This window comes from Girardinichthys multiradiatus, chromosome 24 (genome assembly GCF_021462225.1).
Source record: "Girardinichthys multiradiatus isolate DD_20200921_A chromosome 24, DD_fGirMul_XY1, whole genome shotgun sequence".
Lineage (NCBI taxonomy): Eukaryota > Metazoa > Chordata > Actinopteri > Cyprinodontiformes > Goodeidae > Girardinichthys > Girardinichthys multiradiatus.
In genome coordinates, this window is record NC_061816.1 from 3794619 (window position 1) to 3817919 (window position 23301).

The 23301-nt window shown below is 38.6% G+C and overlaps 2 protein-coding genes across 2 annotated transcripts; both read left to right on the forward strand.

The window, feature by feature from the left end:
• The first annotated feature begins 4209 nt into the window (after nt 1–4209).
• Nucleotides 4210–13306, forward strand: LOC124861155 (protein NLRC3-like). The gene is made up of 7 exons (XM_047354676.1): nt 4210–4277; nt 8214–8336; nt 8421–8534; nt 9628–9747; nt 11009–11087; nt 11243–11471; nt 11607–13306. Exons 2-7 carry the CDS (start codon nt 8248–8250, stop codon nt 13304–13306), a joined length of 2331 nt encoding a protein of 776 aa, XP_047210632.1. The 5' UTR covers nt 4210–4277; nt 8214–8247.
• A 3-nt stretch (nt 13307–13309) lies between these two features.
• On the forward strand, nt 13310–22228 carry LOC124861489 (stonustoxin subunit alpha-like). The gene is made up of 5 exons (XM_047355285.1): nt 13310–13430; nt 14567–14740; nt 19051–19212; nt 20831–20874; nt 21023–22228. Exons 2-5 carry the CDS (start codon nt 14649–14651, stop codon nt 21412–21414), a joined length of 690 nt encoding a protein of 229 aa, XP_047211241.1. The 5' UTR covers nt 13310–13430; nt 14567–14648; the 3' UTR covers nt 21415–22228.
• Nucleotides 22229–23301: the final 1073 nt, after the last annotated feature.

Below are 23301 nucleotides of genomic sequence, written 5' to 3' on the forward strand. Positions count from 1 at the left end.
TAGAATAGAATGATTTGCAAATCCTGTTTAGCCTGTATCCAGTTGAATCCACTACAAAGAGAAGATATTTAATCTTAAAACTGATAAACTGTATTGTTTTTTTTACTGCAAAGTTTCATTCATGTTGAATCCGTTGCTTGCAACACGTCCCAAAGAAGCTGAGACAGGGACATGTTTACCTCTGTGTTACATAACTTTTCTTTTTAACAACCCTCAATAGGTGAAGGAACTGAGGACACTAATAGTTGAAGCTTCGTAGCTGGAATTATGTCCCACTCTTGCTTGATGTACAACTTCAGTTGCTCAGTAATCTGGAGGTTTCTGTCGTCGTATTTTGCGCTTCATAAAACTCCACAACTTTTCAGTGGGAGACAGGTCTGGACTGCAGGCAGGCCAGTTTAGTACTTGTACTTTATTTGAAATATGGACTCATCAGACCACAGGACACTTTTCCGTCAGTCCACCTCGGATGAGCTCAGGTCCAGAGACGCTGACATCACTTCTGGGTGTTGTTGATATCTGGCTTTGACTTTTCATGGTAGAGTTTTAACCTGCACTTGTAGAGACAAACTGTGTTAGCTGACTGTGGTTTTCTGAAGTGTTTTTGAACCTACGTAGTAAAATCCATTACAGAATGATGTCAGTCTTTCATGCAGTGCCTCCTGAGGGGTCAAAGTTCAAGGGCAATCAATATTAGTTTCTTGCCTTGCCACTTACAGGTCCTTCTCAAAATATTAGCATATTGTGATAAAGTTCATTATTTTCCATAATGTAATGATGACAATTTAATATTCATATATTTTAGATTCATTGCACACTAACTGAAATATTTCAGGTCTTTTATTATCTTAATACAGATGATTTTGGCATACAGCTCATGAAAACCCAAAATTCCTATCTCACAAAATTAGCATATCATTAAAAGGGTCTCTAAACGAGCTATGAACCTAATCATCTGAATCAACGAGTTAACTCTAAACACCTGCAAAAGATTCCTGAGGCCTTTAAAACTCCCAGCCTGGTTCATCACTCAAAACCCCAATCATGGGTAAGACTGCCGACCTGACTGCTGTCCACAAGGCCACTATTGACACTCAAGCAAGAGGGTAAGACACAGAAAGAAATTTCTGAACGAATAGGCTGTTCCCAGAGTGCTGTATCAAGGCACCTCAGTGGGAAGTATGTGGGAAGGAAAAAGTGTGGCAGAAAACGCTGCACAACGAGAAGAGGTGACCGGACCCTGAGGAAGATTGTGGAGAAGGGCCGATTCCAGACCTTGGGGGACCTGCGGAAGCAGTGGACTGAGTCTGGAGTAGAAACATCCAGAGCCACCGTGCACAGGCGTGTGCAGGAAATGGGCTACAGGTGCCGCATTCCCCAGACCTGGGCTACAGAGAAGCAGCACTGGACTGTTGCTCAGTGGTCCAAAGTACTTTTTTCGGATGAAAGCAAATTCTGCATGTCATTCGGAAATCAAGGTGCCAGAGTCTGGAGGAAGACTGGGGAGAAGGAAATGCCAAAATGCCAGAAGTCCAGTGTCAAGTACCCACAGTCAGTGATGGTCTGGGGTGCCGTGTCAGCTGCTGGTGTTGGTCCACTGTGTTTTATCAAGGGCAGGGTCAATGCAGCTAGCTATCAGGAGATTTTGGAGCACTTCATGCTTCCATCTGCTGAAAAGCTTTATGGAGATGAAGATTTCATTTTTCAGCAGGACCTGGCACCTGCTCACAGTGCCAAAACCACTGGTAAATGGTTTACTGACCATGGTATCACTGTGCTCAATTGGCTTGCCAACTCTCCTGACCTGAACCCCATAGAGAATCTGTGGGATATTGTGAAGAGAACGTTGAGAGACTCAACACCCAACACTCTGGATGAGCTAAAGGCCGCTATCGAAGCATCCTGGGCCACCATAAGACCTCAGCAGTGCCATAGGCTGATTGCCTCCATGCCACGCCGCATTGAAGCAGTCATTTCTGCCAAAGGATTCCCGACCAAGTATTGAGTGCATAAATGTACATGATTATTTGAAGGTTGACGTTTTTTGTATTAAAAACAATTTTATTTTATTGGTCGGATGAAATATGCTAATTTTGTGAGATAGGAATTTTGGGTTTTCATGAGCTGTATGCCACAATCATCCGTATTAAGACAATAAAACACCTGAAATATTTCAGTTAGTGTGCAATGAATCTAAAATATATGAATGTTAAATTTTCATCATTACATTATGGAAAATAATGAACTTTATCACAATATGCTAATATTTTGAGAAGGACCTGTACATGTAGAGATTTCTCCAGATTCCTGGAATCAGGTAATAATATTATGGACTGTAGATAATAAAATCTCTAAATTCCTTCAATTGTACATTGAGAAATGTTCTTAAACTGTTGGACTATTTGCTCACTCAGTTGTTCACAAAGTAGTGAACCTCGTCCCCTCCTTGCTTGTGAACAACTGAGCCTTTCAGGGATGCTCCTTTTATACCCGATCATGACTCTCACCTGTTTCCAGTTAACCTGTTGACCTGTTTTTGAATGTTCCAAGCAGGTGTTTTTGAGCATTCCTTAACTTTTCCAGTCCTTTGCCAGTCCTATTTTGTGGAATATGTTGCAAGCATCAAATTCAACATATTGTCAGAATAAACAATGAAGTTTACCACTTGGAACATTAAATACCTTACTTTATGGTGTATTCAATTACATATCGGTTGAACAGGTTTTTCAAATCTACGTATTCTGTTTTTATTAATGTTTTGCACAATTTCCCAACGTCATTGGAATTTAGGTTGTAATATGATCCTTAATGTGGAAACTGAAACCTCAGTGGCAGCTGCTACAAGTCTTCCTGCAGGTGTTTTATGGTCAGATGAAGGTTTTGGACCAAATGTTCCTCAGGAATCTAGTGGCAGCTCTTGATAACGTCGTCTTTCTGCCACATCCAGGTCTCCAGCTGTAGCCACTGTTTCTGTGTTTTTCTTTCGATGTTTCCTGACCTGGTAGCTGCGGCATCAGAATGGGGGATAAAATGAGATGTTAGACAATCACCACCATAGTTACTGGTGTGTGGACACTAATGGTAACGAGATGAATCTGTTTCTCGGCTATATTTTCATAATCAAGCTGCTTGTGGGGAAGAAGTCTAACTGGGAGGAGGAGTGGTGGACTGGTCAGAACAAGATGGATTCTTTAAGTGTTCAGTAACAACAACAACAAGCATCACAATGACTAAAATCATTCAGGTTCTGCTTTACCAGCTGTGATAAGTCAATGTTCTGCTGGATTTCTCTAAATCTGGATTGAGGACCAACTTTTATTCTCCTCCTGCTGTGAATGAGCTGAAAGAACATTGAAAGGAGAGGTTGTTAGTATTCAGACCATAAACATCACCAATGCACCTGGTTACATAATTAATGATCCTCCTAATTCTTCCAGATCTTCCCTCAGGGTCAGAGATGATTAACTTCAAACTTGTGAACTTTGCTTCCAGCTGAATCTCCAGGAACATTCAGGGTCTCTGCTGTCTTCTTCTGTCCTTGTCCATGTTTATACTTCAGCAATGATCTAATGTTATGTATGTGCACGTATTTTAGTCTTTTTATATTCTTGAAGTTAGAATTGGGATTATTTTTCTTACACTTTAATGCTGAATGAAATTTTATTTTGAGAGCAAACTGGTCCATGAGTCTGAATGAAACATGATAGATTGTCATAAAATTTACATCTAAATTCTGATAAAACCATATTAGGAGGGCTGCACGGTGGTGCAGATGGTGGGACTGTTGCCTTGCAGCAAGAAGGTCCTGGGTACACCCGGCCGGTGTTTCTGCATGGAGTTTGCATGTTCTCCCTGTGCATGTGTGGGTTCTCACCAGGTACTCCAGCTTCTTCCCACAGTCCAGAAACATGACGGTTAGGTTAATTGGTCTTTCTAAATTGCCCTTAGGGGTGTGAATGAGTGTGTGGTTGTTTGTCCTGTATATCTCTGTGTTGCCCTGCGATGGATTGGCAACCTGTCCAGGGTGAACCCTGCCTCTCACCCATAGACTGCTGGAGATAGACACCAGCTCCCCCGTGACCCACTATGGAATAAGTGGTAAAGAAAATGACTCACTGACCATATTAGGATTTTATTTCTTCTGTTTAAATATGTTAACAGGAAATCTATTTTTGTTTTCCACAAAAGGGGTTAGTTGTTGAATTCCTTCTGCTCTGCTGCCTCAGAGTCTGTTTTGTTCAAATCTTCTTCTGTTCTCTGTCTTGCTTAAAGAAACCGTAAGTTTACTTTGTTTCATAGTTAAAGTTGATTTGAACTTTAATCATTTAACAGTGTGTTTCTGCTCTCTGGTGTTTGGAGAACATGTTCTCCTCTAATTTCAGAACCAAGTTTTAGTTTTACTGTATATGAAGGAACATCTACAGGATTATTAGATTATTGTCTGAAACAGTCAACACGATGAGCAGCTGATGTTAGTTTTTCACTAAACTAACAGCTTCGTTTTCAGGTCATTAAATCAAACTTTAATTTTCACCTTTAAAGTCACAGAACAGCTGCTTCCTGTCAATCCTTTCAAAATAAGATGACATCAACGTTGTTAAAATGTTTCATGTTATTAAATGGTGTGAAGCTTTAATGGAACATATAATCCATCTGTATAGTTTGATGACTGAGAAATCCAGCAGGTCCAGATGTTCAGAGTTTGTTCTGCTTCATTTTGTGGAGCTGCAGCAGAATAAGTTTGACTGATCAATATCTTCACATCATGCAGTGTTTCAGTCTGCAGCTCCTTCACTTTACAGTCAAACTGCAATAATTTCATTCATTGAAACAATCTTTTCATCTCTAACAAACGTCCAACAATCTGTTCTTTCTATTATTAATGTTAAATATGGTTTAGTGTCACAATCTTTGTTTCTGGAATAGAGGAACAACAACTACCTAGACTGTTCATTTGGAGTCCTGAAGGCGGGTCGCTGTGTTTGGAGCGAGAATCAAATCATATTTTTGATGGATTTGGAAAATTGTTGTTGAGTTTATTGAGCAGATCGATGCTGAAAGATTGTTTTTGGAAGTGGTGGTAAGAGGCATAAACTGGTATGTGAATGGTTCAGAATGGACACACAAGAGGACAATATGGACTTTAATGACTGGATTCCAGTAAGTAGTGGAAGAGGAAGAGGACGGGGAAGACGTAAAGCAGAAGAAGGAAAGATATTAGACAGCCAGAGAAGTAAAAGAGAGCTGGAAGAAAACAGTTCTGAAGAAGAGAGAGAAGTTAGGAGGAAAATTGGAAGGGAAGAATGTAAAATAATATTAAAACTAAGAAAAGATGAAGAAATGAGAACCTGAGCAACATCACATTATCTAGAGAAATAAAAAAAGGTAGGAGATGTTGACATGGTGAAGGTATTGAGAGACGGAAATTTACCGGTGACGTGTAAAACCGAAGAACAAAGAAGAAAGGCTTTACAAGTTGAAGACGTGCAAGAAAACGGTGACAGAGAGGAAGATTATAGAAGATAAATTGCTTAATCGCTAGTGGACAGGGATTTAAATGGTATATAGATGGAATTGATGAAAAACCAGAAATTATATGTCTACAGGAGACGTGGTTAAAGCCGAACCTAGATTTTGTGTTTAAAGGTACAATAGTATCAGAAGGGATAGACGAGGAGGATGTAGAATATTTATAAAAGAATGAATACAATATCAGATATTAGGAAAGTTTACAGAAGTGGAATACATAGTAGTTGAAAGTTTTGGAAAAAAGAAAAATGTAAGAAAATACATTTTTATAATCGGTGTAAAACATTATTACTCAATGTATAAGTTAGTGGTGTATTTAGAAGGAAAGATGTGGAGATTTTAATGCTATTTTTAATTACGGGGAAATGTAATGATAAAATGGACAAGTTATTGAAGAAATATTAGAAATGAGAAATTTGGTTTGTATAAATGATGGAAGAGGAACAAGAATTAATGTAAGAACGGGTACAGAGTCTGTGATTGATTTAACATTTATATCAAATTGTTTAGCTAATAACTGTGAGTGAGACATTGACAAAGATACAACAGTAGGTAGTGATCATTACCCCATTAAAATCCTAACAGGAATATTAAGAAATAACAGGAATACAGGATTATATAAAAGATGGAACTTTAATAAGGCTGATTGGGAAAAATTAAAATATTTAAGTAAAAATAAATTGGAAGAAATAGATGTGTTAATAGATCTAAATAGTTTAGATATAAATATCTGTAAAAAAAATCTTACAGGCTGCAGAAGAATCAATAAAATAAGGAAGAAGAAAGAACGATAAAAAAATTGTGCCATGGTGGACAAAAGAATGTAATGAAGTAATAAAACTATGAAATGAAGCATTTAAAGTACTAAAAAGTAAACCAGTTTCATCAGAATCTCATTGAGCACAAAAGAAAGCAGCAAATGTGAGAAAGATCATTAAGAATGCAAAAAGAGAATATTGGAGAAACCTTTGTAATATCGTAGGAAGAGAAACAAAAATTGATCAAATTTGGAAAACAATTAAAAGAATCAATGGAGATAAAAAATAATATGGATATCCTATATTAAAACTAGATTATACAACTATAACGGAAGATAAAGAAGAGGCTGAAATATTAGCTAAAACATTTAGTAAAATTCATAGTTCAAGTAATATTAGTGAAGAGGGAAGGAAGGGCAGGAAAATCACAAAGATGAAATATAAAGACTTAATATGAAATAATGTAGAAACAAATCATTTAATAAATAAGCCATTTACAAAAGGAGAATTGAACTTTGTAACCAGGAAAACAAAAAATACATCATCTGGAAAAGATCAAATTTACTCTGCAATGAAAGAACATCTCAATGAGAAAATATTATAATTATATAATAAAGTCTGGGAGGAGGGAGAGCTGCCACAGAGCTGCAAGGAAGCAATAATTATTCCAATAGTTAAACCAGGAAAAGACCAGAAAATTATAGACTGGTAGCATTAACATCAAATATATGTAAAATAATGGAAAAAATGACTAATAATAGATTAACATATTATTTAAATATTAATGGGTATATATCTAGATATCAAAATGGTTTTCGAAAAGGGAGAATCACAAATTACTCGGCATTATGTTTAGAATATGAAATTAGGAGAGCACAAATAAAGAAAATGTAGTAGCTGTATTTTTCGACATAGAAAAAGCTTATGACATGATGTGGGTTGAAGGATTATTAATTAAATTAAGTAAAATGGGTATTAATGGAAAATTTTTAACTGGATTAAAGATTTTTTATCAAATAGAAAAATACAAGTAAGAATTGGTCAAGAATTGTCCGATAAATATATAGCAGAAAATATTACTCCTCTATGAAGTATTATAAGTCCAAAATTGATTCCTATAATGATGATAAATGATGTATTTAAAAATATTGGTAAAGAAGTTGGTTGCTCACTATTTGCAGATGATGGAGTTATATGTAAAAGAGGTCGTAATATCAAACTTATTGAAAAGAAAATACAGAATGAGATTATTAAATTAGAACAATGGGCAAATCAATGGGGATTTAAATTCTCAGTGGAAAAAACAAAAGTAATGGTGTTTACACAGAAAATAAAAAGAGAAAATATAATACTAAAATTATACAATCAAGTTTTAGAACAAGTATTAAAAGAAAAAATAATATGGAAAGTACATATAAAGAAAGTCATAGATAAATACAGAAAAAATATTAAACATTATGAGATGTTTGGCTGGTATTTATACAGGATTAAATAGCTCAAATATTGATTATGGAAGTCTAATTTATGGATCAGCAGCAAACACACATCTTATTAAATTAGACAATATGCAACATCAAGCTTTAAGAATTAGTACAGGAGCAATCAGAACCGGTCCAATAGCAGAACTTCAGGTAGAGATGGAAGAGATGCCATTAGATCCACGAAGGAAACAGTTAGCAATAAAATACTGAATAAAAAACTAAATTAATAAATAGAATTTGATTACTGTAATAGTAAATAAGAAAATTTAAAACCATGAAGATCCACACAACATACCAGTCGGTGGCTGTAATGCACACCTCAGTTATTTACCAACCACCAAAAAAAATAAAACAACAACAAGAAGAAAAAGACTGTTCATTTGTAGCTACAGGTGTGTGTCAGTGAATGAAAATGTATCTTCATCATGTGTGTTCTTGGCTGCAGCTCCATGTGTGTGAGCTGATGTGAACTGAGCAGCATGGTTCAGTGTGAGGACAGAGAGGACAGAGTCCCTCCCTCTAAAACCACTCTGTGTGGAGAACATGAGGACCAGAGCAAAGTTCAGAGGTCAGATCACCATCTCTAACTGTCCAGGACTCTTCTCCATGTCAGAGCTCAGCTCTCACATCACCAAACCATCTTTATTCACAGGAAACGATCAGAACCAGAACCTGGACCTGAACCCAGCTGTGTGTCCTTGAAGAGCAACAGGTCAATGGGTAAACCTATTAAATTTAAATCAGCTCAACGTTCAGCTGCAAACAGGTGAGCTGTTTCTAAATGTTCAAACTAATTAGTTGAAACTAACTTCATTCCAACATATTAATGAGAAAACAACTCTTTCTCACACATGTCTGTGTTCACATGTGAAGCAGTGTGTGATGGATGCTAAATCATGGAAATAATCAAACCATTGTATTATTGTGATGATATGAAATGATCTTGTTAGATGATATTGGAGCTAAAATCAGTTGTTCTTCCATCCAGTTGAATCATTCTGTATCACCTTGTGTCACATTAGTTCATCAGAGTTGGTGCTTCTGCAGAGCTTAAGGTGACTGCACATGTAGGCAAGTCATGATGCTGATTCAAGGATTAGATGTCAACTAAATAATCCAAACTAAATCTGATGGAAAACATGATCTCTCACTGTTATCTGCAAACATCAGTGAAATCAACAACTTCTAAAGTACATTTGTGTTCATTCAAAATGATCATCAGTCTTATTATCAGCAAACTGCTCCACAGTCTCCTTCAGCAGCCACTAAATGTCATCAACAATACAAGATCATCTACGTGCTGCTGTGATGAAGTCTGATGATGAGAACAAGATCAATGTTTTAGAGGACATTTAGTGTGGATTACTTGATTTATGAAAGGTCCTTGAATGCACCACCATGGCCTGTATGACCATAAAAAGCTTTCCAGAAGCTCAGAAATGATGAGCTGAGAATAAAGCTGCTGCTCTAAAGGGGTTCCATCATCAGTTTAAGACTAGAACAAGTAAAACAAACGACAAGAAGATAAATGAACTTGTTTCTCCATCAGCAGTTCTGACTCTGATCCAAAGGAAGAAAGTTTGTCAGGATAGAAGATCAGAACACATCAAACACTGTTCTACAGAAAAACATTCTGATTATTGTTCAGTTCCTGCTACCAAACCAAACCATCATCCCTTATTAATGATCATCAGAGCTAATTATTAATCCATCATTAATATACGGTTTACAGTGAAACCAGGAATATTTGGATCCTCTTCAAACAAGAGCCACTGTGAGACACTTTAGAGTTCTGAGCTTCAGGGTTTAACTTTAAATACATTATTAGACTAAGTTTGAATTCAGTGTTTTTCCTTCAGGATCCAACAGACCCTCAAACCAGAACCAGAACCAGAACCCAGCTGTGTGTCCTTAAAGAGCGATGATTCATTTGGTCGTGTTATTGATTTTAAATCAGATCAATGTTCAGCAGCAAAGAGGTGAGCTCTGTCTAAATGTTTTAACTGTATGAAACTGAACTGATTCAGTTTGAAATGTTTTGATTCCACATTTTTCCACATTTTTATTTCCATTTATGAAACTGTTTGTTTTTGCTGGAAGCTTTTCCACAAATTCAGTCTCCAGTGAGTTCAGGGTAAACATTGTTGTAGGTGTTTCTAAGTGTCTGTAGTTCACCTGTTGGTCCAGTAGGGGTCAGGCTGATTCCAGCTGAAGACATAATTCAGGTTCACCATTTTAAAGAAATAATCAATGACAAAATAAGTGTGTTCCCAGTTCAGACTCTAGTGGATTGTTTTGTTCCTGAATTTGTGCTTCTGATGTTTTTCTCCCTCAGTTTTAATTCATATGTTGAATCAGACGACTTTTAAAATGAAGAACTAAAGGAGGGCAGATAATACAAGATAAATGACCAAATTAACAACCAACCCTTTTTATCTGATCATATTTAACTCGTAGGTTTAAGTGTGAGACTGTAAATAATTAGAAATGCACAAATGTTTAAAGCAAGATTTTTACTGGTGGTGAAGATATGGAGCAAAAACAAAATAATTCACCAGTAAAAACACCTGAACATTATTTACTAAAGTCGAGTTCTATAATATTGTCATTTAAAGCAAAGAAACGACTTGTTGCAGCCACCTTCTTACCTCACAGCAACATTATTTCTGGACATGAATCCTCCTGTTAGATCTCTGCAGATGTTGGACGATGTTCATCATGAAGCACACAGATTCATCTCAGGATGTAAACCTCTTACCTACCTTTGGACTTTGTTCTGTCTGATTAACTTGCCTTCATTGTTCTCACACAGACTGTTGCACTGGAATATTTTCATTTCCAGATCAGTTATTGGCTTAATAACTGTGTCTCCAGCTTACTGTCAGTCATTGAAACAAAGCAGCTGCAGCCTCTGATCACAGACTTGTATTAGATTTACTGTTCCTTCAGTAGGGTTAGGGATGCTAAAGGTTGGGAAAAACTCATTTTCTAACAAACTACAACAGGAGCTGGAGCTGTGCAGCTTAATGTAACTGAAGGATTTGAAACACATTTTAAGGACAATAGAAAAATCACTGAATGTATTTTCTTGTTTTTAATGTTTTATTTATATCTTCTGTTTATATTTGATATTTCAGTTAAACTATTGTATGTATTGTTAAACCTATTATATCTAATTGAATTAGTGTCATAATTATAATAATAATTAAAATGCATAATTGTATCCTGGTTCCTCCACAGAGTGGACCAGCAGAACTCAGAGGTTCCCAGTGGTCCGTCTGCCCAGCAGCATCAAACACAGCTGGACTCCATATTTATGGTCTGTACATGTACTACTTCTCTATCGGTTCTGTTCACAGTCATCTCCATGCTGCACCTTGTAGACCAGAGGACTGTCAGTCTGTCCAACATGGACCTGATGTTTGGCTCCATGATCTCAGTCTGATGTGTCCTTCATATATTGTTCTGTTCCAGCTGCTGGAGGACAACATTGTTACTTTTGTGAAGAACGAGCTGAAGAAGATCCAGAAGGTTCTGAGTCCAGATTACCCAGAAAGTTTAGAGAGTCAGTGGGAGGATGAGGAGGTGTTTGAAGGTGAGGATGAAGAGCAGAGGAGGAGAGGCAGAGAGGCTTTTGTGAAGATCACACTGAACTTCCTGAAGAAGATGAAGCAGGAGGAGCTGGCTGAACGTCTGCAGAGCAGTAAGAGGATTTCTCTACAGATTAAAGCTGGAGATACAATCATGTGCTTAGTGATATATTATGGATGCAGAATTACATAATTAATATCCTTTTCAATATTAATTTAAAATGTGTTTAACTTCTGTCTCAATACAGAACATGTTGCATCCATTTGTCAACATCAACTTAAATCTGGTCTGAAGAAGAGGTTCCAGTGTGTGTTTGAGGGGATCGCTAAAGCAGGAAGTCCAACCCTTCTGAACCAGATCTACACAGAGCTCTACATCACAGAGGGAGGGACTGGAGAGGTCAATGATGAACATGAGGTCAGACAGATTGAAACAGCATCCAGGAAACCACACAGACCAGAAACAACCATCAGACAAGAAGACATCTTTAAAGTCCCACCTGGAAGAGATCAACCAATCAGAACAGTGATGACAAAGGGAGTGGCTGGCATTGGGAAAACAGTCTTAACCCAGAAGTTCACTCTGGACTGGGCTGAAGACAAAGCCCACCAGAACATCCAGTTCATATTTCCATTCACCTTCAGAGAGCTGAATGTGCTGAAAGAGAAAAAGTTCAGCTTGGTGGACCTTGTTCATCACTTCTTTACTGAAACCAAAGAAATCTGCAGCTTTGAACACTTCCAGGTTCTGTTCATCTTTGATGGTCTGGATGAGAGTCGACTTCCTCTGGACTTCCACAACAAGGAGATCCTGACTGATGTTACAGAATCCACCTCAGTGGATGTTCTGCTGACAAACCTCATCAGGGGGAAACTGCTTCCCTCTGCTCTCCTCTGGATAACCACACGACCTGCAGCAGCCAATCAGATCCCTCCTGAGTGTGTTGGCATGGTGACAGAGGTCAGAGGGTTCACTGACCCCCAGAAGGAGGAGTACTTCAGGAAGAGATTTAGAGATGAGGAGCAGGCCAGCAGGATCATCTCCCACATGAAGACATCAAGAAGCCTCCACATCATGTGCCACATCCCAGTCTTCTGCTGGATCACTGCTACGGTTCTGGAGGATGTGTTGAAGACCAGAGAGGGAGGAGAGCTGCCCAACACCCTGATTGAGATGTTCATCCACTTCCTGGTGGTTCAGACCAAAGTGAAGAAGGTCAAGTATGATGGAGGATCTGAGACAGATCCACACTGGAGTCCAGAGAGCAGGAAGATGATTAAGTCTCTGGGAAAACTGGCTTTTGATCAGCTGAAGAAAGGAAACCTGATCTTCTATGAATCAGACCTGACAGAGTGTGGCATCGATATCAGAGCAGCCTCAGTGTACTCAGGAGTGTTCACACAGATCTTTAGAGAGGAGAGAAGGCTGTACCAGAACAAGGTGTTCTGCTTCGTCCATCTGAGTGTTCAGGAGTTTCTGGCTGCTCTTCATGCCCATCGGACCTTCGTCAACTCTGGTGTCAATCTGATGGAATACCAAAAAAACATTTATTCGTCTAACCACATTCTGTCTTGGTTGAAATTATTTTACGAGCAAAATCTAACAAGTTTCCATCAGAATGCTGTGAATGTGGCATTATCGAGTTCAAATGGACACCTGGACTTGTTCCTCCGCTTCCTCCTTGGTCTTTCAGTGGAGACCAATCAGACTCTCGTGCAAGGTCTGCTGACAAAGACAGGAAGTAGCTCACAGACCAATGAGGGAACAGTTCAGTACATCAAGGAGAAGATCAATGAGAATCTGTCTGCAGAGAAAAGCATCAACCTGTTCCACTGTCTGAATGAACTGAATGATCGTTCTCTGGTTCAGGAGATCCAACAGTCTCTGAGTTCAGGAAGTCTCTCCACAGATAAACTGTCTCCTGCTCAGTGGTCAGCTCTGGTCTAGCTCTGGTCTTCATCTTACTGTCATCAGGAGAAGATCTGGATGTGTTTGACCTGGAGAAATACTCTGCTTCAGAGGAGGCTCTTCTCAGGTTGCTGCCAGTGGTCAAAGCTTCAAACAAAGTTCTGTAAGTTCTGACAGAATTTGGGTTTTGACACCAGGAGCTAAAACCAGGAAAGAGTGACTATTATCCTGGGTGTTCTGCTCAACAACTAAGGATTTATTAGAAAGTATAAAAGTTCATGTTTGACTGTCAGTTCTCTCAAAATGTGTTTAATTAAAATAAAAATTTGTCAAGTTGCTTTAGAAACTATTTAACATTTTTATCCCACAAGACCCGACTGACACTTAGAATCTGGTACCAAAATGGTTCCTCTCATAAAAGTGGAATAAAAGTGGTTAAATTTAGTTATTTCTTTTTAACTTTTAACATAAATTATGTCAAACTTTTTTAGACCCCAACACTGTTTTAAACACTTTTTCTATGGTTTGTCATTAAAACCTCTGATTTATTTCAAAGTGAAAAACATGAAATATTCAATATCTTCCAGTGTTTTATATAATCAGCCTTTAAACTAAGATTAAAAAACTAAAATAATCCAAAATGGTCCAGTTTGGATCCATAGGTTCCTCAATGGTGAAACAGGCTGACATTATCATAGAACTGCTGGGGTTAAAGGTCACAGCACAACTTCCTGCTCCAGAGGCAACATTTTTCCTGAAAATAGTGACTAAAATTTAAAATAACAGAATATTGCAGCTTGGTTCTGATAATTAATAATCAGATTTCTGGTTGCTGTTCAGTTCTCTTAATGTTCTTCTCTTTAGTAATAACTTTCCTTCTATTTCCATCATGATTTTTATTTTACTGCTCGTCCCACAGTGTTTGAAGGAGGAGTAAATATGGATCAGAACATGTGGTCCAATCTGGAATAGTGTTATGTGGAAACATCATTTAGTTTTCCACAATTTGCAAATAGCTGCAGGATATTTTCACTAAAACAACAACAGGCCATGTTTGCAGCTCAATCTGTACAGATTAAAACATAATTCAAAGTTTAAGTGGGTCACAGAACATATAAATTTGTCTAGATCACATTTTGTTCTGTTTCAGGGTTCTGACATGGATTGCATTGCTTTAGAGTTTCTGAGTTCTTATTTCATGAAGCAATTTCATCTGTCTTGTTTAATACTATAAGATGTTTTTATTTAGTTTTATTCCATCAGAATTATTCTTATTCATTTTGATCTCTGTCTCTACAGATTGAAGAACTGTAACCTCTCAGAGAGAAGCTGTGAAGTTCTGGCCTCAGTTCTCAGCTCCCAGTCCTCTAATCTGAGAGAGATGGACCTGAGTAACAACAAGCTGCAGGATTCTGGAGTGGAGTTGTTGTCTTCTGGACTGAATAGTCCAAACTGTATACTGGAAACTCTCAGGTCAGAACAGCATTAATGACTTAATTACTCTGAACATCAATTAGTTTCTGATTCCAACAAAACTTTTTTTTCTACCTGAAAACATGCAGAATGTTTATGTGCAGAACTAAGTGTTCAATGCAATGTTCTGTAGGGTAACTTTAAAAAGTGACACCAAAACAAAAGATTGAGAACTGCCAGTTATAACTAAACTCTGCTATTTGTGGCAGAGTTCTGTCCCCTTTAAGGTTTTTCCTGCAGCTACAGTGGAAAAAGGACTGAATTAGAACTTTGTCAGTCTACCTATTTCAACAGCAATAAGGTTCATAGCTGCTCTGCACTGAACTGAATTCCTCTCCTTAAACATCAAGCTGAATGTAAACATCACTGGTTCTGGAGAAAAATCAGCTGAGGTCCAAATGGCTCCCTGTAGCATCCAATCAGCCCAAACTCTGTACATCTCATGAAATACAAGTTGGAGGAATCTCTGTCATTGACAATTTTACCAACATCTGTTCATGCTGCATTCAGGTACAGTTGGGATTCTGGGCTGTTAAAATAGCAAAACTCTGAAGTGATTTAAACCATTTAATTCTCAAATATGGGCCCAGTCATCAGAAATGTCAAACCCATTTCCAAGTGGTTCTAATCATATATAATCTATCCAGCCACTGACTATGCCTGCTTATACTACTTTATTCATTGAAACAAATCCAACTAAGTGTCCAGTCAATTCTACACTTTCTACTTTTTTTAGTTTTAGAACATAATGGGCTGCATGGTGGCGCATTTGGTAGCACTGTTGCCTTGCAGCAAGAAGGTCCTGGGTTTGATTCCCAACCATGGGTCTTTCTGCATGGAGTTTGCATGTTCTCCCCGTGCATGCGGGGGTTCTCACCGGGTACTCCGGCTTCCTCCCACAGTCCAAAAACATGCCTGTTAGGTTAATTGGTGAATCTAAGCTGCCCTTAGGTCTATGAATGAGTGTGTGCATGGTTGTTTGTGTGTTGCCCTGCGATGGACTGGCGACCTGTCCAGTGTGTACCCTGCCTCTCGCCCATAGACTGCTGGAGATAGGCACCAGCTCCCCTGCGACCCACTATGGAATAAGCGGTAGAAAATGACTGACTGACTGATGAAAATCTAATTTCAGAAATTAAAATAAGTTCTTCATTTACTGCTGATTGAAAAAAAAAAAAAAAAACTTTTTGTCTTATTTGAAGCAAACTGAAAACATACCAAACTGATTTTTGTTTAACGTCCCTCCCTTGATATAAATACTGAAATTTTATCATGACTTGTTCTGTAACAGATTGAACAAAGAACCTGAAATTTCAGCCGGACACAACAGGTGAATATTAAGAGGTTCATTGAAATCTGTCGTTGTCGTTCGGCAGAAAACCAGCAGCAGGATCAGGAACCTCTGAGGGCAGACAGGTCTATTAGTGGCTGGACAGAGAAGCAGAGCAGAGTAATCCAGGGGGTAAAAACAAGATCAAGATCAGGCAGACAGGGTAGGAAGAACGCTGGACATTTACTACATAAGGCTTTCAATAATCTGGCGCTGTTTGTCAGCCAGAGAGCAGCTTATAAAGCCAGGTAAACAGGTGGAGCAGGTGAGGCATGAATAGGGAGCTGGCCGGGGAGGAGCAGGTGAAAACAATCCTCTGAAATCCTTCAGCACAGCCGATGATCAGCAGGCAGACAGAGACGGTGCAGAGAAACAGACCAGAATCATAACATGTTCTGACTGCATAAAACAAGGTTGAGACAATTTCTTGGGTACAAATTATTTTGTTGCTACTGTTTGCTTTTGCCTTAATAAATAAATATGTTTAATTATTATAGCGGTATTTGTGCTTGTCGGGCTCTTGTGGCTTGCTGTGACAGTTTCATTAGGACTGTAATGATTTTTGAATATTTTTATCATCACTTTTATTGTTATCACAATAAATGCCACAAAATATTGTCACAAATTGTAAAGTCCATATTCCCCATGCATAGTGTTCACTACAGTAGCCTGCATGGGACACAAGTCTCTGCTCTTTTGCTCTCACTTTGAAGACTTTTGTTAAAATAATGTAGCACAGTTGGTGGTGTCATATTCCAGAACTTTCTCTTTTTATTCTTCCTTTACAGAAACACATCAGGCATCTCTCAGTAACTGAGAAATGTGTAGAATAGCTAAATGCTATTAGCTAGCAGTCAGCCCCATGTGATTGGCTGATTGTGGTCACATGGTACAGATGAAAGCTGGCTGTGGAGTAGAGGGTGACACGGGAGTGGATTTTCTCTCCTGTCCCATCCCGCTCCCACAGAAAAATGTCTTGTCCCATCCCAATCCCAGGCCAGCTTAACGAAAAAAATCCTGTCCCGTCCCACTCCTGGTAAATTGACTCCCGCTCCCATTCAGAACGACTCCCACTCCTGTGCCACTCCCATTTTTGTTTTCTTCATTTAGTCTTTTGGCAATTTCTTTCTTTAAAGGACCAGTTAGGTCCCTGTTTTAGCTGTAGTAAAGGCCAGTTAAAGTAAAAAGAATAATAATGAAGAAATAATAAAATATCAAACAAGGAAACGGATCTTAGTTGAATAAACAAAATGTACCTAGTTGTATTTTACTTATTTATTAAGTGATCGTTTCCTTTGAACAATGACATCACTTTTATGTTTCAAGTTGCTGGAACGAAAGAAAAATGCACCTAGTAAGAGAACTGTACTTGTTGAACAAAAGGGCAAAAAGGCATTACCTTCATAATTTAGAAACTGTACCTCAATGGTTCACAGCCCTGGTCCTCAGGGACCCCTTCCCTGCAGGTTTTAGATGTGTGTCTGCTCCAGAACACCTGATTCAAATTCTGACATGACCTCCTATACAGGCATCAAGAATGGAGGGTCAAACTGGACACAATTAATACAATAAAATCATCATGAAATAAATAAATGTTGTGAATGTCCCATAAGTGAAGTAAATGTAACATGAAAGAAATGTAACATTAAATGTGCCATTAAATTAAAGGTACCATTTATTTATTTAATACATCATTAGAAACAATAAATGTACCATTAGATCATGAAATGGACTATTATGCAATTAAATGTGCCAATGAATAATTAAGTATAATTTTAAAGACAACATGACGTAATTAGTGGTACACTTAATATTTAATGATGTATTAAATAAATTGTACATTTAATGGTACATTAAATTTTTTTCTATTTCACAACATATTTATTTAATATCTTCCCTTGATGAAGCCTTTCTACGGAGCCCGCAAGGGGACAAGGGGGGATTTTTTTCTTTTTTGTGTCCCCACGCAATAGTCTTTGCGTTATTTCGCAATACTTTGTGGGATAGTTTTTAAACCAGATAACTGCAAAAATGAAACACACAGTACACCCGTTTTGAGATTTATTGAGTTTTATTTTGAAATCAGCCTTAAATAAAATTATCTTCAATCAGACTAAAAGACAGTTTTTATCCACAAGCTGTCAAACAAACTACTGAACTCTGGACAATAATACTGCACAAAACCACATCTGTGACACTTTGTTTGCTTATTACTGCTGCATGATGTGGACTTTTTTGTGTCGTGGGTTGCCTTTAGAGCTTTTTTTTAGCTTGTTTTCATAGAGCTGGTTGCTTGTTTCTCTTGCAAGATTTGACAACATTGCTTAAAGCTTAAAATCGCGGTTGCAGCAATATTAAGATCACCAAAAACATTTACTGCTTTTTACTCTGCTTTTAACCAATAACAATATTAGTTAAATATTATTATTGTAATCCCTAGGTTATATATAACCCTTTTCTCTTACATACTTTGAGCATTTCCTTAAATATAATGCATTGTAGGCCTTTTTCCACCTTAGATTGTAATAATGACCTTTCTACTTAACATTGTTAGTGTATTACACTACATCTAGTAAAAATAAAATTTTTACTAGACATTTTTGTTGTTGTGCTGTAGATATCTGACAAGAGTTTGTCTGATGATAATAAAAGTAAAATAAGTGTTAATCAGTGTTTAGTAGTTATTGAGGTTGTAAAGCAACAACTCTGGCCTGGTGCAGGTTGGTATGAAATTAAACATAAACTAATGATTTAAACTTTTCCAACTTATGGATCCAGTAAAACTTAAGGATTAATGGAAGGTTTTAATTAACTGTGTAACTCTAAAGCTGCTCATCATCTTCTATCATTTATCAGTTGAAGCAAAAAATAAGTTATTAGCTAAAGATCTTTTAAAAATAGTAAAAGCCATCTGCTGGACTGAAGGTGTAGTGCAGTTTTATTTAAAGTCTAAAGTCTTTTGTTTCATTTTGTCTCTTAGACTTAGATCCTGTAACCTCTCAGGGAGAACTTGTGAAGTTCTGTCATCAGTTCTTAGCTCCCAGTCCTGCTGTCTGAGAGAAGTTGACCTGCAGAACAACAACCTACAATATTCAGGGGAGAAGTTGCCGTCTGGTTCAGACTGTACACTGGAAATATTCAGGTGAAGATTCATCAAACTGGTTCTTCTGGGTTTTAATGAGGAACAGTATTCTCTGTTTCATAAATTAAAATGGTTTAAATGCTAAGTTGATGATTTTCTGGTAAATTCTTCTGAGTCGTTAGTTTCTCAGCTGGAACAGACAGCAGTTAGTACATCATCTGTTTCATTGTCTTATTTAGAATCAAGTGGGACCAAGATCAAACGCTGTCCTGGTCCCTCTGACCCGACTCTGGTTTTATGGAACGTCTCTTTAAGTTCACTTTTCTAACCAAACACTTTAGTTCTGACTACTTACAGAACATTGACTCTTTTGGACCTTATAGAACCATCTACTCACCAATTCCTGGAGAGTCTGTAGACTCAAGATGGCCTCCAGAGATACACCTCACTTCAAAGAACAAAGCAGGAGAACACAAATAGTGACAAATTAAAGACAGGAGAATCTGCTGGAGTCAGAACCGGATCCATTGAACAAACACACCATGATTCAGTTCCCAGTGGATGATGGTTGCTGGTTCCCCAGTTTCTGGACATCAAACTGGATCATCTGTGTCCAGAGTAAAGTTACAGCAGAACATCAGAGATTTTAACCTTGTCTGTTTCTCTGAGACATGGAGAACCCCAGTAGTTCTGGACCTCACCATGATACGGTCCAATTGTTTTACTGTGCACTGGGTGGACAGAACAACAAAGGCAGGAACATCACCAGGTGGTGGAGTGTGTGTCATATCTAATAACAGATGGTTTGATGGTGAGAACATCAGGACTTTCCCATTCTGATTTAGCACATCTGGAGCATCTGTCCATCAGTTTATCTGCTCTGACCATCCTTCTGGATCAGAACGTTTCCATCAGTAACTAACACAGCTGTCTATATTCCACCTCAGGCAGATTAAGATCTAGCTTTGACTGCACTACATGATGAGCTCAGTGAAGATCAGAACAGTCACCTGGATGCTGCTCCTATCATAGCAGAGGACTTTAATAGTTCAAGTCTCAGACAGGTCAGGACTCTTTGATGAAGATCTTTGAGCAGATGAAGCTGCTGCAGCTCATCTTGTCCAGGAAGCAGAGCTGATAGATGCTGAAGAACCTGCTTGATTGTCTCTCATATCATCAATCAGCTTCAGTCTCAGTGTGGATGTTGGACTAAATAAACCTTGATGATGTGAGAGCTCTTCAAACTGGAGATGAAGAACCAGACTGGATGGTTACCTTCAGTAATGAGACAGGAAAAGCCAGCTTGGTTGATTTGGACTCTTTAATGTAAAAAGTAGGAAATGAAGAGAATTGGGTCCAGAGGCCCGGCTGACTGCAGCTTGGCTGACCCAGACATGAGCCAAGGTTCCTCAGTCATGAGCAGCTTTATACAGCATAGTTCATTGTTAGCAACTGACAGACAGTACAGGCTGCGTCATGTTGTCTTGGTTGATTCTGCTCTATCAGTCTGGTTCCTCCCACGATGGACCAGACAACGTATGCAGGAGGTCACTGAGTCCAAATGACCCAGATCCAGTTCTTCCAGCAGCATGTCAGAGTGGAATCTGATCTGATCTATTACAATGTCCATGTTTGCTGCTGAAAGAGACTGATGGTCTGACCCTCCTCCTCCTTTCAGGGAGCCTGATGGAGTCCGATGGTTGAAACCAGGTCTGAGGAAGTGTAAGTGTGTTTTTCATTTGATTCATGACAACAAAGCAGCTCACATTCAACCATCTTCAAACTGTCCATCACTCATTCAGGAGTCATCATCAAAGTGTCAATAAATGATCAATAACTGCAGCTGGATTGTGTTTGTTCTCTCCATCAGATTCCTGTCAGCTCACAATCGACACAAACACAGTGAACAGCTACCTCCAACTGTCTGAAGACAACTGGAAGGTGACATGTGTGGAGGAGCTTCAGTCATATCCTGATCATCCAGACAGATTTGATTACTATCCTCAGTTGTTGTGTAGTGATGGTCTGACTGGTCACTGTTACTGGGAGGTCGAGTGGAGAGGAAGAGTTTTTATATCAGTGAGTTACAGAAGAATCAGGAGGAAAGGATACAGTAATGACTGTTTGTTTGGATCTAATGATCAGTCCTGGAGTCTGAGATACGCTGATGATGGTTACTATGACTGTCACAATAACATAGTTACATCCTCCTCCCCCCCCCCTCCTCCTCCTCCTCCTCCTCCTCCATCTCTAACAGAGTAGCAGTGTATGTGGACTGTCCTGCTGGCATTCTGTCCTTCTACAGAGTCTCCTCTGACTCACTGATCCACCTCCACACCTTCAACACCACATTCACTGAACCTCTTTATCCTGGATTCTGGATCGGTTCTGGTTCCTCAGTGTTTCTGTGTTGAGTCTAAAGAGTCTCCTCCTGTCAGAGAAACACTCTCACTGTTGAACAGATAGTTCAGTCTCTACATGTCTGTCTCTTTCACTCAGAAACATTTTCACATTCAGTTGGTTTCTTTCTGAAACTCTTGGAAAAGATTCCTTGTAAACTTCGTCCTCTTCCAGTCCTTTAAAGATGGAAGCTGGGATTATTCCAGGATTCAAAGGTTTGGTTCTGTTTCCAGTTAAAGCTTCATTTAGGGGTTTTCCTCCAATGTGTTTCCAGTGCTATACCAAGACTGCTGCTGGAGTTGGTTCTTTACTGGTTCTTTACGTCTCTTCCAGTAAATGTTTGATCCTGGCTCTTAATATCACCATCAGAAGAAGTTTTAACATTTCTATCTCCAATCTTTTCTGTCATATTTCTTGTTTGTGTCACTAATGTAGTTTTTCTTCATTTGATCTGAACAGTTTTGTACTTTAGTCCCAGATAAACAGGCTGCCTCCTCAGGATCTGTGGGCTGTGAAGCTCAGGGTTTCTGGAACTGATTTGTGATGAAAAATGATGACGTGAGTGGAGCTGCTGTTTTAACTGCCCAGGTGGTTGTTCAGTTCCTCACTGTTAGTATCTGCTATGTTTTAATGAGCCAGATCAGTTCACAATATGACTTCTGATGAGACTGTTCCTCCATTTTCTTGGTCTCTTCGGGTTCCTGTTCTGGTTTATTGTTGAGAAACACGCCTGCAGTCCAGATCTATCTCCAACTGATGCTTGGACCATCCTGAAGAAACTAGAGAGAATACCATCCTGTTAGTGGATCACAAGAGAGACGATGATTGTCATCTGGAGTGATTTCAAAGTACATCACCCCACCCTGTTAGTGGAGGCTGCCTGGCCCCGCCCTATAAAAGGAAGTGGAAGCCTTCACTTCCTGTTTGACAGTCTGACCTTTCACCTGAGCTGGTTTGGATGGAGGAAGCACATGGAGCCAACATTTGGGTAACTGCACTTTGATATCAATCAGTGACTTTAAATCTGTAACTGTATTAATGTTACTGTGAATGTGGAGTTCAGATGGTGAGTGAACTGGAGAAGGTTTAGATGTTAGGAGACCTGAAAACTGCTGCTTTGGTTCTCCAACTTCTGGATGAGCTCAATGAGATTGGTTTAAATGTTGGATTCAAATGAAAGTTTGTTGCATTGAAACACTAACTGAGGTCATTTAGATCCAAGGTTCTTCTAGCTCAGCTTTGGAGTTTGATCTGTTTGCTGAAGAACTTTCACAACATGTTGGTGTTAGCATGTGGAGGAGAACATGCTAACTGGCTTGAACTGCTTGAAGATGTTTGACTGACTTCAGAGACTTGTGTTCAGTTGTGATGTTGAGTTTCTGAAGGTTGGTTGAACTTATTTCAGCAGTTTAGGTGAATTTAGCATGTTGTTCTCCAGATGCTGATGCTGAGATGTTTTGTAAGTTGCTGCTGAAACTCAGATCAGATGTTGGTGTTGAACCAATCTGGATGATCTGTTTTAGAGTCTCCATGTGAGAAAATTAGATTTGAATCCAGCTTTGAAGATATTTTGATTGCAAAGATCTAGAAGCTGAAGAAAGAAAGCAACAGCAGGTTCTACTCAGGTCCAAAGTTTTGCCTGTTGTTCTCCCAGTAGAATGAAAGTTATGAATGTAACTACGGTTCTATGAATCCCGGATGACCGCCAGAGGCGGTGCTTCAAGCACTGAATGATCATTCTTGCGCATG

Coding starts and splice junctions, on each gene's coding strand:
- LOC124861155 (XM_047354676.1), top strand. CDS start 8,248: ATGGTTCAGTGTGAGGACAGAGAGGACAGAGTCCCTCCCTCTAAAACC. Junction 8,337..8,420: donor GACCAGAGCAAAGTTCAGAG/GTCAGATCACCA, acceptor CTTTATTCACAG/GAAACGATCAGAACCAGAAC. Junction 8,535..9,627: donor CAACGTTCAGCTGCAAACAG/GTGAGCTGTTTC, acceptor TTTTTCCTTCAG/GATCCAACAGACCCTCAAAC.
- LOC124861489 (XM_047355285.1), top strand. CDS start 14,649: ATGGACCTGAGTAACAACAAGCTGCAGGATTCTGGAGTGGAGTTGTTG. Junction 14,741..19,050: donor TGTATACTGGAAACTCTCAG/GTCAGAACAGCA, acceptor TTTGTCTCTTAG/ACTTAGATCCTGTAACCTCT. Junction 19,213..20,830: donor TGTACACTGGAAATATTCAG/GTGAAGATTCAT, acceptor TCCTCCTTTCAG/GGAGCCTGATGGAGTCCGAT.